Below are 14,252 nucleotides of genomic sequence, written 5' to 3' on the forward strand. Positions count from 1 at the left end.
ACTTGTTAATATTTTTCTGTGATCGAAAGCAAGGTTTAATATGTTCAGCGTATAATTTGCAATAAAAATTTTCCATGGATGCTAACACTGTATAGATAGCTCAAATCACACTTTTGATCTTGGATTTAGTTACTTTCTTCAAATTATGAGTTTCGACAGGTATGAAAGTTAGGAAAGTGTGTTATTAATGTATAGTTTTCAAGTACACACTGTGGTTGATAAGGTTCTTTACTTTTTCTAGGGCTCTTCTTATTATGACTCCAAACTGGACCTTCAAATAATGCCAGTGGAGATTGGTTGGATGGAAAATATTATTCACGGACCTTTTGAAGCAGGTTCTGTCTATCGTGTATCCCTGAACAAGCTTCTCGTTCAGAATGGCCTGGCACTTCCAGTGAAGTCAGCAAAAGCAAACTCCAGGTAAGTGTTTAGGAATGTGTATCTGTGCATGCAGTTTATTTTTATGTTTAGCCCTTCCATTATAGTACTACCTCAGTTCGGCACACTATATGGGACCAACCCCAGTTCATAGCGGGGGTAGATTCGTTGCAACAGGTGACCTTCAGGAGGTGTTTGTGTCAGTGTCTCTTTTTCTTGTACCCAATAAAAATGCATTATTTTATTATATACTGTACCTATATATTACTACTCTTCTAAAAAATAGTTATAGTTATATTTACTTTATTGTTGGAATATGTCCAGCTTGAATTTTCTTGAAATTGTGAATACAATACAGTAATTATGTACAGTACTGTATTATGCAGTTAGAACTGTTTAAATTATGTAGTTCTGTAGTATGTTGAGTACTATAATACAGTTTATGAAAACTATTGTACACTAAAATTACTATAATTTAAATTTTACACTTTAACACTATGTACTTAAATTTAACACTTGTTCTAACTGTACATTTCATGCACGATGTTCTAGAGGTTTGCATCAGCTTTGCTGGTGCTCGCTGCTGCTGTGTTACCTTCAGCTGCTTAATGGTTCTCCGGCAATTTTCCTGTTCTTAATATTATGCCTATTATTAAATCTTTCCAACCATTCTTCACTAGCTCAAAAATCTGGAATGTTCATCTTTGAACATCAATCACATCATCATGGATGGATTAGTGGATGACTGGCGGGCAGGGTGGGTGGGTGGGTTTGGGTAGGCACATGGGTGGCTATTTGTGTGGGTGGGCAGCTATTTAGGCAGGGTGGGTGGATTTGGGCAGGCAGATGGACTGCTATTTGGGCGGACAGTGTGGGTGGACGACTATTCGGGTGGAGTCGTAGGATTTGGGTAGGTGGCTATATGGGCAGCTAACACCGAGAAACTAGGTTTATACACCCAACTGGCTGAAATTTAAGCCAGATCTTGTAACAAATTTCTCTTAACTATTAAATTTATATCATATTATATATTTTTGGGTTATATATATTTAGTTTAGCAAGATTTTTAGGATAATAAGAGCTGTGGAAATTGTTATTTAAGAAATCATTTATTAATTTTAATATTTCAAGGCCATAGGTCACTAAACTGTAGCGACAAATTCGAACAAAAAGCACATGGTGCTGTGTGTGTACAGGAAATAGACCAGTCCACCCGCACTCAAGTTATTTTGAAAGCTAGAGCCAATAACATAAATAATTTCTGAAATAGCAAATGTCTATCATATTACAGTATATTTTCTGGGGGGGGACCCTGTCGGCTCCCTGGAGCTATCCAGGCTGATATTGAAATATTAGACTTAAGCATCATTAGTGGGAAAGGAGTTTATAGGCCTACCGGGGACCACGAGTTCGAGCCTGGCCCCCCTTAGAGAGGCATGAGGAGCAATGGCCTATAGAAGTCTCGATGTGGTTGGAAGCATTCCGTGTCTGCCATCAACTGGGTCAGGCACCCAGAAAGGTAAGCATTCCAAAACAAACCCCTATTCTGGTTAAGAAATTGCAACTAAAAGCCAAACAAGTGGAGACAACTCCCCATGCAAAAATTAGCAAATGAGCATGACGTCACCATGTCGCTGAGACACCGTCTGCGCAGCTCTTCCCCTTCTTGGGAGGGGAAAGGGGAAGCCCCAGACTCCCCACACCAGCTATCCAGAACCTTAGTCCTGAGGCTGATGCACTAGGCGGAAGGCGTGTGCTCTGGCACCAGATTTTGTCTTCAGCTCTGTGCCCTTGTGGTGTGGTGGCTGTCTCATAGGGGGGTGCACGAGCCAGAAGTAATTCTTCAGTACTTAGGCTGCATGTGCCTAGGGGTTACCTTCCCTAGGTGCCCTGTAAGTACTGCCCTTGGGGCACGTTAACCAGATTCCTTGGGTTCTGCCTCTGTTTGGTCGTTTGCTGCTCGGCTTTTGGCCGCCCTTGTTGTGCTGGAGTGTTCTGGAGACCATCTCAAGACACATAATTGACTCTGGTCCTTTCCCTGACTGCCTCTCTCCACCAAGTGACCGATAGGGGCTTGCACATGTCACTCCTGCCCGGTTCCAATAATGTCTCAACCCTTTACAGTACATGTTATACACATTTCCCCATAGTTCATTTATATGTCTTATAATGTTCCAGGCTGTTTTTCTACATTTAACATTGTTGTTTCTCTATATTTTCTTGCATTGAATCTGTTAATTAATAATTTAACCAATTATCACTTTTGTTTACCATGGTTTTTAGGAGATTGCATTTTCCTGTTAACATGATGATCTGTGCATCTGCAGCCTTAGGGCTGGGTTTTCAACTGTAACAGTTCCAGACTGTTTTCCAGCATTTAACACTGCTTTTTCTCCCTACACAAGGGTCTCTCGCTTACACCCTTCCCAGCCTGCGAGGCCTTTGGGGTCGATGCCTTTCTGCTTGACTGGTCGAGGTGGGGTTACCTGTACCTTTTCCGACCGATTCGGTTGTTGCTCCAGGTCCTGGCTCGGTTGGAGATTTACCAGGGAAGAGTAGTCCTGTTGGCTCCTTGGTGGCTGGCCCAGCCCTAGTTTCAGGTGCTTCTTGCTAAATGTCCGAACCCGAGGGTCTTCACACGGCTCTGCCTCTTTCAGCAGATCGGTCCGGTCTGGTACGTGGCTGGTTCGATCTTCTCTGCTCTTCACATCTGGTCTTTTTGACGCGAGTTTATCACCACTTGTATGGTGATCAGGTGGCTTAGTTAGTGGTGTCCTACCTGCAAGTTTCGTCTCAACGACAGTAAGAAATTTCCTGGATGTCGTTTCGGCACTTTGTCTCTTCATAGGTTGTCTTCAGTTTCTTGTCGTGTTGTTTTGTCCTTTCTCTCTTGGTTGTTTCATGACCGTCATCTTAGGCCTAATACTGTCGCCTCATTTCAGGCAGTGCTGGCAGAGCCACTGCAGCTTGCATTTGGGGTGAATGTCACTCCTGCTCCGTTCCGCAAGCTTTCTCGGGCGTTGTTTCACCTCCGGCCTACTCATGCACCGCCTGAGCCGTCCTGGTCTTTGGACCGGATGCTCTCCTTTTTCTCTCATCTCTTCGGTATATGGTGGCCCCCTAAGTTCAGGACTATTTTACTACGGCTTTTTACTTGTTGGCATTGGCCTCTACGGGTCTGATTGGAGAGCTTCATGCTCTCCTCTTGCGCAGGGGTTTCTACTTTATCAGTCCTGGTGCTCGTTTCTTCATTTGCAGCCGTCTCCTGTTCCGGCGAAGAATGAGTCTGCTGCTTTCCAAAAAGGTCCTTGTGTTGTTGATACTTGTTTGATTTGGCCGGGGTGCATCATGTTTTGTGTCCGTTTGTAGCTCTTCACTGTTACTTGCGCGCCAGACCCTCTGTGGCAGAGGACGCGCTTTGAGTTGACCCAGTTTCCCTTTTTCCCCTATTCCAGGGCTTTCCCCTATTCCAACCAGGGTCTCCCAGGTTGTCTGCTCCCCGACATCCTTGCCTCTCTCCGGTCGCTGGTTTTTCGCGTTTTTGGTACTCGGCCTTTGAACTGAGAAGAGTTGCCGGCATGGAGGTCGGGGAAACCTCCGGTCCCCCTCCCTGGGAGAAGGGGGGGGGTTGCGCAGACAGATGCATGACGGTTGTTGTAACATGTTTGTTTCCTTGTTTTTGATTGAGGAGTTCTGTTTGCTAGTTCGGCTTTCGGTTTGCAATTTTTGACCAGCAGTAGTTTGTTTTGGAATTCCTACCTTTCTGGGTGCCTGACCTGGTAGATGGCAGACAAAGATTGCTTCCAATTACACGGGGGTGTCTTTAGGCCATTGCTCCTTGTGCCTCTCTTGAGGGGGCCAGGTTCTAGCTTTGGTCCCCGGTAGGCTTAGAACTCCTTCAAGTGACTGTTGCCATGGTCTAATATATACACATCAGCTTGGTATAGTTCCAGGGAGCCCCCAGGTCTTGCCCAGAAAATGGCTTTACATTACATTACATTCATCGCTAGTTTTTTGGGAAGTTCTTATGATATTTTGAGGGCATTGGTTTAATTTTTCAACCATGTGGTAGTCTGTTTGGATTCCCCTAATTTTCTTGGTGCTTCACTGTTGATGGCAAGATGATAAACTTTGCAGTTAAAGTGCCAGACTCCAAGTAGTGTGGCACTTAATCAGTAAGCTAGCTTCAGGGAGCTTCCGGAGCTCACCCAGAAACTGACGTGTCATTACATTCGATGTTGGATTTTTACCATGTCTTGTAATTAAATTCGGGTACATTTGGTTGAGAGCCAGCTGTGCTATAGTTGAATTATGGGTCACCCCCCATATACCATTCATCCTATTGAATCTTTAAGTAAAGTAAAGTAAAGTAAATTTATTCATTAAAGTACATACATAATTGATTTACAAACATAATGTTGGATTTATAGACAGAGCTAGTGCATACAATACCTAAAGCCACTAGTACGCATAGAGTTTCGGGCAAGGTGAGGTGGGGACAAAAACACTTAGACTAAAACTTAATAGTAATTGAGCTTAAAGTATAAATTGCATTGAAAATAAATAAAAAAATAAAAGATAAATAAGGGGGGAACATCGTAGAAAATAGCCAATATACAAGTTGGTCAACAAACAGCATTGTCTTAAAAATAGTAAGACACAGGTTGACATTTAGGGGTAAGGTAGGTTACATGGAGTTAATTAGGTAGTACTTAGTTTTCATCTTAAACTGGTTGAGAGAGATACAGCCTTTGACATGATTGGGAAGGTCATTCCACATTCTGGGTCCCTTGGTTTGTAGAGCATTTCTAGTTTGATTAAGTTGTACTCTTGGAATATCAAATAGGTATTTGTTTCTAGTGTGGTGCCCACGGGTTCTGTTACAACCTTCTAAGAAGCTTTTAAGGTCAAGATTGACATTACAATTCAGAGTTTTAAATATATAGAGTACACATGAGAGGATGTGCAGTGACTTAATATCTAACATATTCAGAGATTTGAGTAAGAGTACCGAGTGCTGTCTGGGGCCAGAGTTGGATATTGTTCTAATAGAAGCTTTGTGTTGCGTAATTAGAGGACGTAAAGGATTTTGGGTAGTAGAACCCCAAGCACAAATACCGTAGTTGAGATAAGGATAGATGAGAGAGTAATAGAGCGTCACCAGGGCAGGGCGAGGAACATAATATCTGATCTTAGAAAGAATGCCAACAGTTTTAGAAACTTTTTTTGCTATATTTAGAATGTGTCCCTAGAAATTCAGCTTGTTATTGATGTAGACGCCAAGGAATTTACCATCAACTTTACTACTGATTTGTATATTGTTTATTCTTAAATTAATTTCATTTGAGGATTTATTACCAAACAAAATATAGAAAGTTTTGTCAATGTTAAGGGTGAGTTTGTTAGCAGTTAGCCAAAGATGGACTTTATTTAGTTCAGTATTCACAGTGACATTTAGAGCAAGAGGGTCAGGACTGGAGAAAATGAAAGTTGTCATCAGCAAATAAGATTGGTTTGAGGTGTTGAAAGGCAATTGGAAGGTCATTAATGTAGATGAGAAAGAGGAGAGGGCCAAGTATGCTGCCCTGTGGAACACCAATGTTTATGGGTAGTGTAGGAGAAATAGAATTATTCACAGAAACATACTTGAGCCTGTCAGTAAGGTAAGACTGAAGGTATTGTACCTTCTGGTACCTCTGACTCCATAATAATGTAATTTAAGAAGAAGGTTTTGGTGGTTAACAGTGTCAAAAGCCTTATGTAGGTCCACAAATAACCCAACAGGGAAATCCTTTTTATCAAGAGCTGTATGTATTAAGTTAATCATACTAATAAGTGCATTGTTAGTGCTTTTATTGGGTCTGAAACCATATTGGCAAGAGCTAAGTATATTGTGTTTGGTTAGATATGAGTAAAGATGCTTGTAGATTAGCTTTTCAAATATTTTTGACAAGGTTGGCATAATTGATATAGGTCTGTAATTGTTGACATCAGTGAGATCACCACATTTGTGAACTGGGGTTACTCTCACTTTTTTTAGAATATCTGGAAAGGTTTGGAGTTCAAGTAATTTGTTGAAGAGCAATGCAATGGCAGGAGCTAGAAATCTGGATTTTTTTTTGTAAATTAGAGATCGTATCTCATCAAGGGCGCTTGACTTAGTTTTAAGGGAAAGGATTATTTCATTAACATCAGAGGATTTAGCGGTAGCTAGGTACAGAAACTCTAGATAGTTACCTGTAAGGTAGTCTTTAATATTAGTGAGTGAGGATGGAATATGAGCAAGGGATGTATTAATGGATGAATAGAACCTACTGAATTCAATAGCAGTGTCTGAGGCCGAAAGCACACCATCGTCATTGGATAGGAGAATTGTTTTTTTATTCAAAAGCGTTTTTGAACCTAATATTTGGGAGATAGTGCTTCATGTTTTTTTTAATGTTGCCCTTAATTTGGGTAAATTTATTTTTGTAGTATTTTATTTTGGCTCTTCTAATTATGTTAGACAGCATGGATGAGTAAATCTTTGAAAATTCTGTGGAGACGACTCCTAAGCTATACTTCTTTTCATGGTCATGTTTTTTATTAATAGATTTAAGTATACCCTTTGTAAGCCATGGAGTGTTTAACCTTTTATTTGTAACTTGTTTTGTTAGCATTGGACAGTGGGAGTTATAAAGGTTTAGAGTTTTCTGAAGAAATGTTTGCACTGTTAGGTTGATGTTCACTATCACCTAATTCAGCCTCCCAGTTGATATTAGCAGCAGCAGCAGCAGCAGCAGTAAAGTTGCGTATAGAAGTTTCATTGTGCAGCCTAAAGCTTATCTTCCTTGTGTCTAGAGGTGGTTTATTAATGTTGGTTAGGAGAAATGAGGGGTAATGGTCTGTGGCCCTATCAATGATTATCCCTGAAGTAAGTGGAGAGGTTATGTTAATCCAGATGTGGTCAAGAGCAGAGGCAGTACTATCAGTGATTCTAGTAGGTCTAGTGATTAAGGGTATGAGGAAGCAGGAATTCATACAGTTGAGGAAACTAGCAGCAGGACGGTTTTCAGGCTCGCAGAGGTCAATATTAAAGTCCTCTGCGATAATTAGATGGTTTTTGTTCAGTCTGTTATCTAGTATTAGATTTCTAAGGTTAGAGGTGAATTCGGACACATCAGTGTTAGGAATTCTATAGACTGCTCCCACAGTCAGGACAGACTCGGCACCCTTGACTCTGAAACTGGCGAAGATATACTCCCCACAGCAGTCTCTAGTTCTAATTACTTTTAAGCATGTCAGTTCTTGGTGGTAGTAAAGAGCAGTACCACCACCTCTCTAACTTGGTCAACAGTTGTGAATTGCTGAGTAATTTGGCATGTTAAAGAGTTGAGTAGTATCTTCTTTTAACCATGTTTCAGTAAGTATAACAAAAGAGAATTTGTTGTCAACAGTTTGAATCAAGGCACTAACATCATCAAAGTGTTTGCTTAGAGATCTTACATTCAAGTTAATTACAGAGATATTGTGATTATGTGTTAATATATTGTGTACATCATGTGCTGTATAATATCTGCAATTTTGATCATTAAAGTGATGATTGTCATAGATACTGGGTAAGAGGTTTCGTTCTGGGTCTATACTTGTTTGCATAAGAAGGCTGGTTGTAGGAAAACAAGGCATAAAAGGCAATTACAAAATAAAAAAAATGTTGATATAAAAGGGGGGTAAAATATAAATATATACTAGACTATACAAGACAAACACGAAGCAAACAAAATTGACGTAGATTGCTTACAAGTACTCTCAGGTACATTGAAAGTAATAATTTGCATTTTGAGACAAAATTTAATGGGTGCTCCTGACCAAATGACCTAACTTCTCATTATTATTAAACAATTAATTTTTTAATAGGCCTCATTTACTGTTTTTTCAATTTTTTCAGGGCCTTAACTTCAGCTTTGCAAAAGGAACAAGAGGAGTTAGTGTATGATCATGATCATTCTATTAACTTGGCTAATGCAGATGCTGAGTCACTCACATCAGATAAAGAAATTTATACTGAACAGGTAACATATTTATAAATTTTTTTTAGATTTGCTGACAATGTAATTAATTACCTAAGTATTTCCCTAAATGTAGGCGCACAGGAGGAGAGCTATGCATGTAGTGTCCTCTCGTCCCAGTTTCCATAAGGCTAACATAACCTACGGGCCCTAGAAAACCCTGTTGGGCTCGGGAGTACCATGGGTGCATCCTCCAATCCCTGTCTCACCTTGTGCAATGCTGAATGTTGTCCATTACCTCTGCCTTGCTGTGACAATTACCCGTCTGCCTCCGTCATGTTGCCTGTTGGGTCGGTGACACCTACGATCCTGGGTCTTCCAGGATTTGTTCTCCACTTGTCATTCTGTTACCAATTCCTTGTCTAAGGATGTTAAAAGCAAGGCAGTGGCTTCATTGCTTGCTAGGTTTTCTTTGTTGCAAGGAGCCAGGTTGGTTGACCGGCTGGAAGCTCTGAAGCTTCCAACCGATGCATCTTTTCCGCCAGCAAATGTGGTCCGTAGGGCTCCCCCTGGGTTCGTGTCCGGGTGATCTAGGATCCCTTGGATTCGTCTTGTCAGAGGTTTTCTGGATGGGGGAGCCCCTATAACTAAGTCACATAAATCTTTAGTACTAATGTACAAGTTATTGCTTACCTTTATTGATGACTCTTTTTGGGATATGTAAGACGGTGAGGAGGGGGAAAGGAGGGGAGGTGTTAGTGTTTGGAAGGAGGGGGGGGGGGAGTCCCCTTCCATTATAACATCAGTCATTGATGACTTCTCTGGGGTACACTCTAGCACATTTTCCCTGAATATCACTAGGACCTGCTTGTGGCTTACTGCTGGGTTTTTTCTCACTTAAAACCTGTCTAATGACACTAGTTTTTCCTTACATTGTAACACTTGATTGAAGTGAGGCATCACATTGTCATTAAAAAGGTTAACACAACGTCCTACTACAGCTCGCTCTGGGTGAATTAATAACAGCTTTTCAACACCCTCAAGTGTTTGTGTTTTTTGTTCCGTGATTGTTGATACACCTTTTGCCACTTTAGTGCTCATAATAGGCTTTTTCTTAGCAAATACAGTGCATATTGTTGACTGAGATTTGTTGTACTGCACAGCTAGTTCAATAACCCGTGTACCATTTTCATAGGTATGAAGGATCTCTTATTTTTGCTGTATGGTCATCGTGACGTGTTTTCTTGGCTTGAACCTTACCACTGGCTTTCTTGAGACCTATGGCAAGATATAATAATAATAATATGTACTGTTCAAATACCTAAAAATCCGAGAAATACTGAAATCTTTACAAAATATTCAGATGTGATTGTCACTAGGCAGGATTGATATACAGTGTGTCCTCACTTGAACGAACTATATGGGGCGAAGCCGATTCGTTCCAGTGCGGAATTCGTTCCATCCGTCCGGCCCCAACAACCTTCTTATTTTTTTTTTTTAAACATATGCCAGGACACATTAGTTTGTTTCTTTGTTGTGTGGTGCTTCATTATAATATCTTTCATGCTCTTTTGGTGTCAATAATAATCTGAGATGCGAGAATCACCATCCCCCACCCCACTCACACCATCCCCCACACCACCCTCCACACCACCCACACCATCCTCCACACCACCCATACCATCCCCACACCACCCATACCATCTCCCACACCACCCACACCATCCCCACACCATCCTCCACACCACCCACACCATCCCCCACACCACCCACACCACCCATACCATCCCCCACACCACCCACACCATCCCCCACACCACCCACACCATCCCCCACACCACCCACACCATCCCCCACACCACCCACACCATCCCCCACACCACCCCCCACACCACCCATACCACCCCCCACACCACCCCACACCACCCCTCACACCACCCATACCACCCCCCATACCACCCCCCACACCACCCATACCACCCCCCACACCACCCATACCACCCCCCACACCACCCATACCACCCCCCACACCACCCATACCATCCTCCACACCACCCACACCATCCCTCACACACCCCACACCACCACCCACACCACCCACATCATCCCCCACACCATCCACACCATCCCCCACACCACCCACACCATCCCCCCACACCACCCACACCATCCCCCACACCACCCACACCATCCCCCACACCACCCACACCATCCCCCACACCACCCACACCACCCACACCATCCCCCACACCACCCACACCATCCCCCACACCACCCACACCATCCCCCACACCACCCACACCATCCCCCACACCATCCCCACACCACCCATACCATCCTCCACACCACCCACACCATCCTCCACACCACCCACACCATCCCCCCACACCACCCACACCATCCCCCACACCACCCACACCATCCCCCACACCACCCACACCATCCCCCACACCACCCACACCACCCATACCATCCCCCACACCACCCACACCATCCCCCACACCATCCCCCACACCACTAACACCATCCCCCACACCACTAACACCATTCGCCCCCACCACCCACACTCCCCACACCACCACCCACACACCCCACACCACCACCCACACCATCCCTCACACACCCCACACCACCACCCACACCACCCACATCATCCCCCACACCATCCACACCATCCCCCACACCACCCACACCATCCCCCACACCACCCACACCATCCCCCACACCACCACACCATCCCCAACACCACTAACACCATTCGCCCCCCACCACCCACACTCCCCACACCACCACCCACACACCCCACACCACCACCCACATCATCCCCCACACACCCCACATCACCCACATCATCCCCCCACACCCAACCACACCACCCACACCCAAACCACACCACACCACCCAAACCATACCACACCACCCACACCGTGTATTGAAGCAGCAGGCTTGGAAGCGTCTCAACTCGCCCGACAAAAAAAATGATGGGTTGACAGGTCTCCTCTCACACCTCCAGGACCCCCCCCCCCACCCCCCAGGTACCCGGCCATACACACCTCAATGCCAAGTCAGCTATTGTTTTCTTCAGGAAACAATAAAACGTGTTAATGATTAATAATGTATATTAATACACGAAAATTAACATATTTTGGCATAAATATTTTACAGCTAAGATTGAGATTTATAATAGAGTATGAATGAGAGGTTTGGCAGCCATGCGTGGTCACCACCCTTCTCTCTCCACTTCCACCTCCCCTGACAACACCTTCCACCACTGACCCCACCTGCCTCTTTCCACCACCTGCCTCTTTCCACCACCTGCCTCCCCTGACCCCACCTGCCTCCCCTGACCCCACCTGCCTCCCCTGACACCGCCTGCCTCCCCTGACACCGCCTGCCTCCCCTGACCCCACCTGCCTCCCCTGACACCACCTGCCTCTTTCCACCACCTGCCTCCCCTGACCCCACCTGCCTCCCCTGACACCGCCTGCCTCCCCTGACCCCACCTGCCTCCCCTGACACCACCTGCCTCTTTCCACCACCTGCCTCCCCTGACACCGCCTGCCTCCCCTGACCCCACCTGCCTCCCTTGACCCCACCTGCCTCCCCTGACACCACCTGCCTCCCCTGACACCACCTGCCTCCCCTGACCCCACCTGCCTCCCATGACACCGCCTGCCTCCTCTGACACCACCTGCCTCCCCTGACACCACCTGCCTCCCCTGACCCCACCTGCCTCCCATGACACCGCCTGCCTCCTCTGACACCACCTGCCTCCCCTGACCCCACCTGCCTCCCATGACACCGCCTGCCTCCTCTGACACCACCTGCCTCCCCTGACCCCACCTGCCTCCCCTGACCCCACCTGCCTCCCTTGACACCACCTGCCTCCCATGACACCACCTGCCTCCCCTGACCCCATGTGCCTCCCCTGATACCACCTGCCTCCCCTGACCCCACCTGCCTCCCCTGACCCCATGTGCTTCCCCTGACACCGCCTGCCTCCCCTGACACCGCCTGCCTCCCCTGACACCACCTGCCTCCCCTGACACCACCTGCCTCCCCTGACACCACCTGCCTCCCCTGACACCACCTGCCTCCCCTGACCCCACCTGCCTCCCCTGACCCCATGTGCCTCCCCTGACACCGCCTGCCTCCCCTGACACCACCTGACTCCCCTGACACCACCTGCCTCCCCTGACCCCACCTGCCTCCCCTGACCCCATGTGCCTCCCCTGACACCGCCTGCCTCCCCTGACACCGCCTGCCTCCCCTGACACCACCTGCCTCCCCTGACACCACCACAAATGGTGCCAGCCACCTCACCAAGGCCTAACGTTCACACGACCTGTGCTTGTTTTATTGGCCTCCTCAAAATTTATTCTAAATAGGTATTAGTACAGTACGTAGGCTGTTAGAGGAGGGAGGGAGGGATCCAGGAAACAACCCCCCCCTACAATGGCTCAGGGAGCGACCGGCCGGCCACACAATGCCAGCTGTTATCTACACCCCAATTGTATTAAAAATTCTGTGAAAAGGAAATGTGTTCAAACTGTTTAAAATATGTACTGTATATATTACAATTTTCACCATTATTATTGCTCCAATATGACATTTTTCTAATAAAAAGGCTATTTTCAGTGTAGATAATGCGATAATTATCATTAAATTGACTCTTGGCATCTGACGACGAGAGGAGAGTGAGTGGTCTCTGTGGTCAGGTGGAGGAAGGAGGGTGGGGGCGGGGGAGCACGTGTTGCCTCCTGACAACAACTCTCTCACCTATGCCCCCCTGACACCATTTTATCACCATTTTTATCACCATTTCTCCCTAGAAACAATGAGTAGGGATAATAAAACACTACATAACTGTTTACACTCTGGTGAATCATAGTTGATGACAGCCAGCTCTGACGCTCGGCCTCGGTGACCGCTTAGACGAACATTCCTCACTTAATCGAACATTTGTATGTTCCACTGAACATTTGGTACCGAATTCAATTTGTTCGGCTCTTCCGGGAATTCGATAGAGCGGGGTTCGTTAGTCTGAGGAAGCACTGTATATATGCATATATTAGTATATTTTGGTTGCAGTCTTTCCTGTAGACATATATTATTAATTATGACCGAAAAAGTAAGATTAATAATTCTAACACGAATTTTCTCAACATTTCTTATATTTCTTTTCACTGTTGATGGTAATTGAAAAATCAATTCTCCAAAATTCATTTTTATTTCTAGTCTGACGCGACATTTGAACGCGTTTCATAATAACTTATTACATTTTCAAAGACTTTAGTTTACACACACACAACTAAAACAGAGTTTAAACAGCTTTGATTTTATACCTGCATTTGGGTGAGGTGATATGTTACAACAGTTTTGGATGAGGTGAAAACAAACTTTCAACACAAGACAGAACACGAAACAATGGGTATAATATTTTGTAAGTTAAAGGGAAGAATGGAAGTAACTGCAAAGGGCCTATTGGCCCATATTTCTTGATGCTTCTATATTGGTGCGGAGTCTTGAAGTGGTTAGAATATAGTTGTGCATTAATTGGCTGTTGATTGCTGGTGTCGACTTCTTAATGTGTAGTGCCTCGCAGATATAAAGCTATCGCTGCTATCTATCGATGATTTCCATGTTTTTTGTTAAGACTTCTCTGGTGATGGTCTGGTTGTGGGAAGAGATTATATGTTCCTTAATGGAGCCCTGTTGCTTATGCATCGTTAATCGCCTGGAAAGAGATGTTGTTGTCTTGCCTAAATACTGAATTCTTTGAAGCTTACAGTTCCCAAGTGGGCATTTGAAGGCATAGACGACATTGGTCTCTTTTAAAGCGTTCTGCTTTGTGTCTGGAGAGTTTCTCATGAGTAGGTTGGCCGT

The 14,252-nt window shown here is 45.0% G+C and overlaps 1 protein-coding gene across 2 annotated transcripts in view; it reads left to right on the forward strand.

Annotated features, from left to right (window-relative positions):
- The window catches only part of LOC123755724 (RING finger protein 17), a 928,112-nt gene that overhangs the window by 764,064 nt on the left and 149,796 nt on the right, over positions 1 to 14,252 (forward strand). For both annotated transcript variants that reach the window (XM_045738465.2, XM_069300037.1), the window contains 2 exons: positions 242 to 420; positions 8,306 to 8,429. In XM_045738465.2, coding sequence (XP_045594421.2) covers positions 242 to 420; positions 8,306 to 8,429 — 303 coding nt within the window. The remainder of the gene's footprint in view (positions 1 to 241; positions 421 to 8,305; positions 8,430 to 14,252) is intronic.

This window comes from Procambarus clarkii, chromosome 43 (genome assembly GCF_040958095.1).
Source record: "Procambarus clarkii isolate CNS0578487 chromosome 43, FALCON_Pclarkii_2.0, whole genome shotgun sequence".
NCBI classification, from domain to species: domain Eukaryota; kingdom Metazoa; phylum Arthropoda; class Malacostraca; order Decapoda; family Cambaridae; genus Procambarus; species Procambarus clarkii.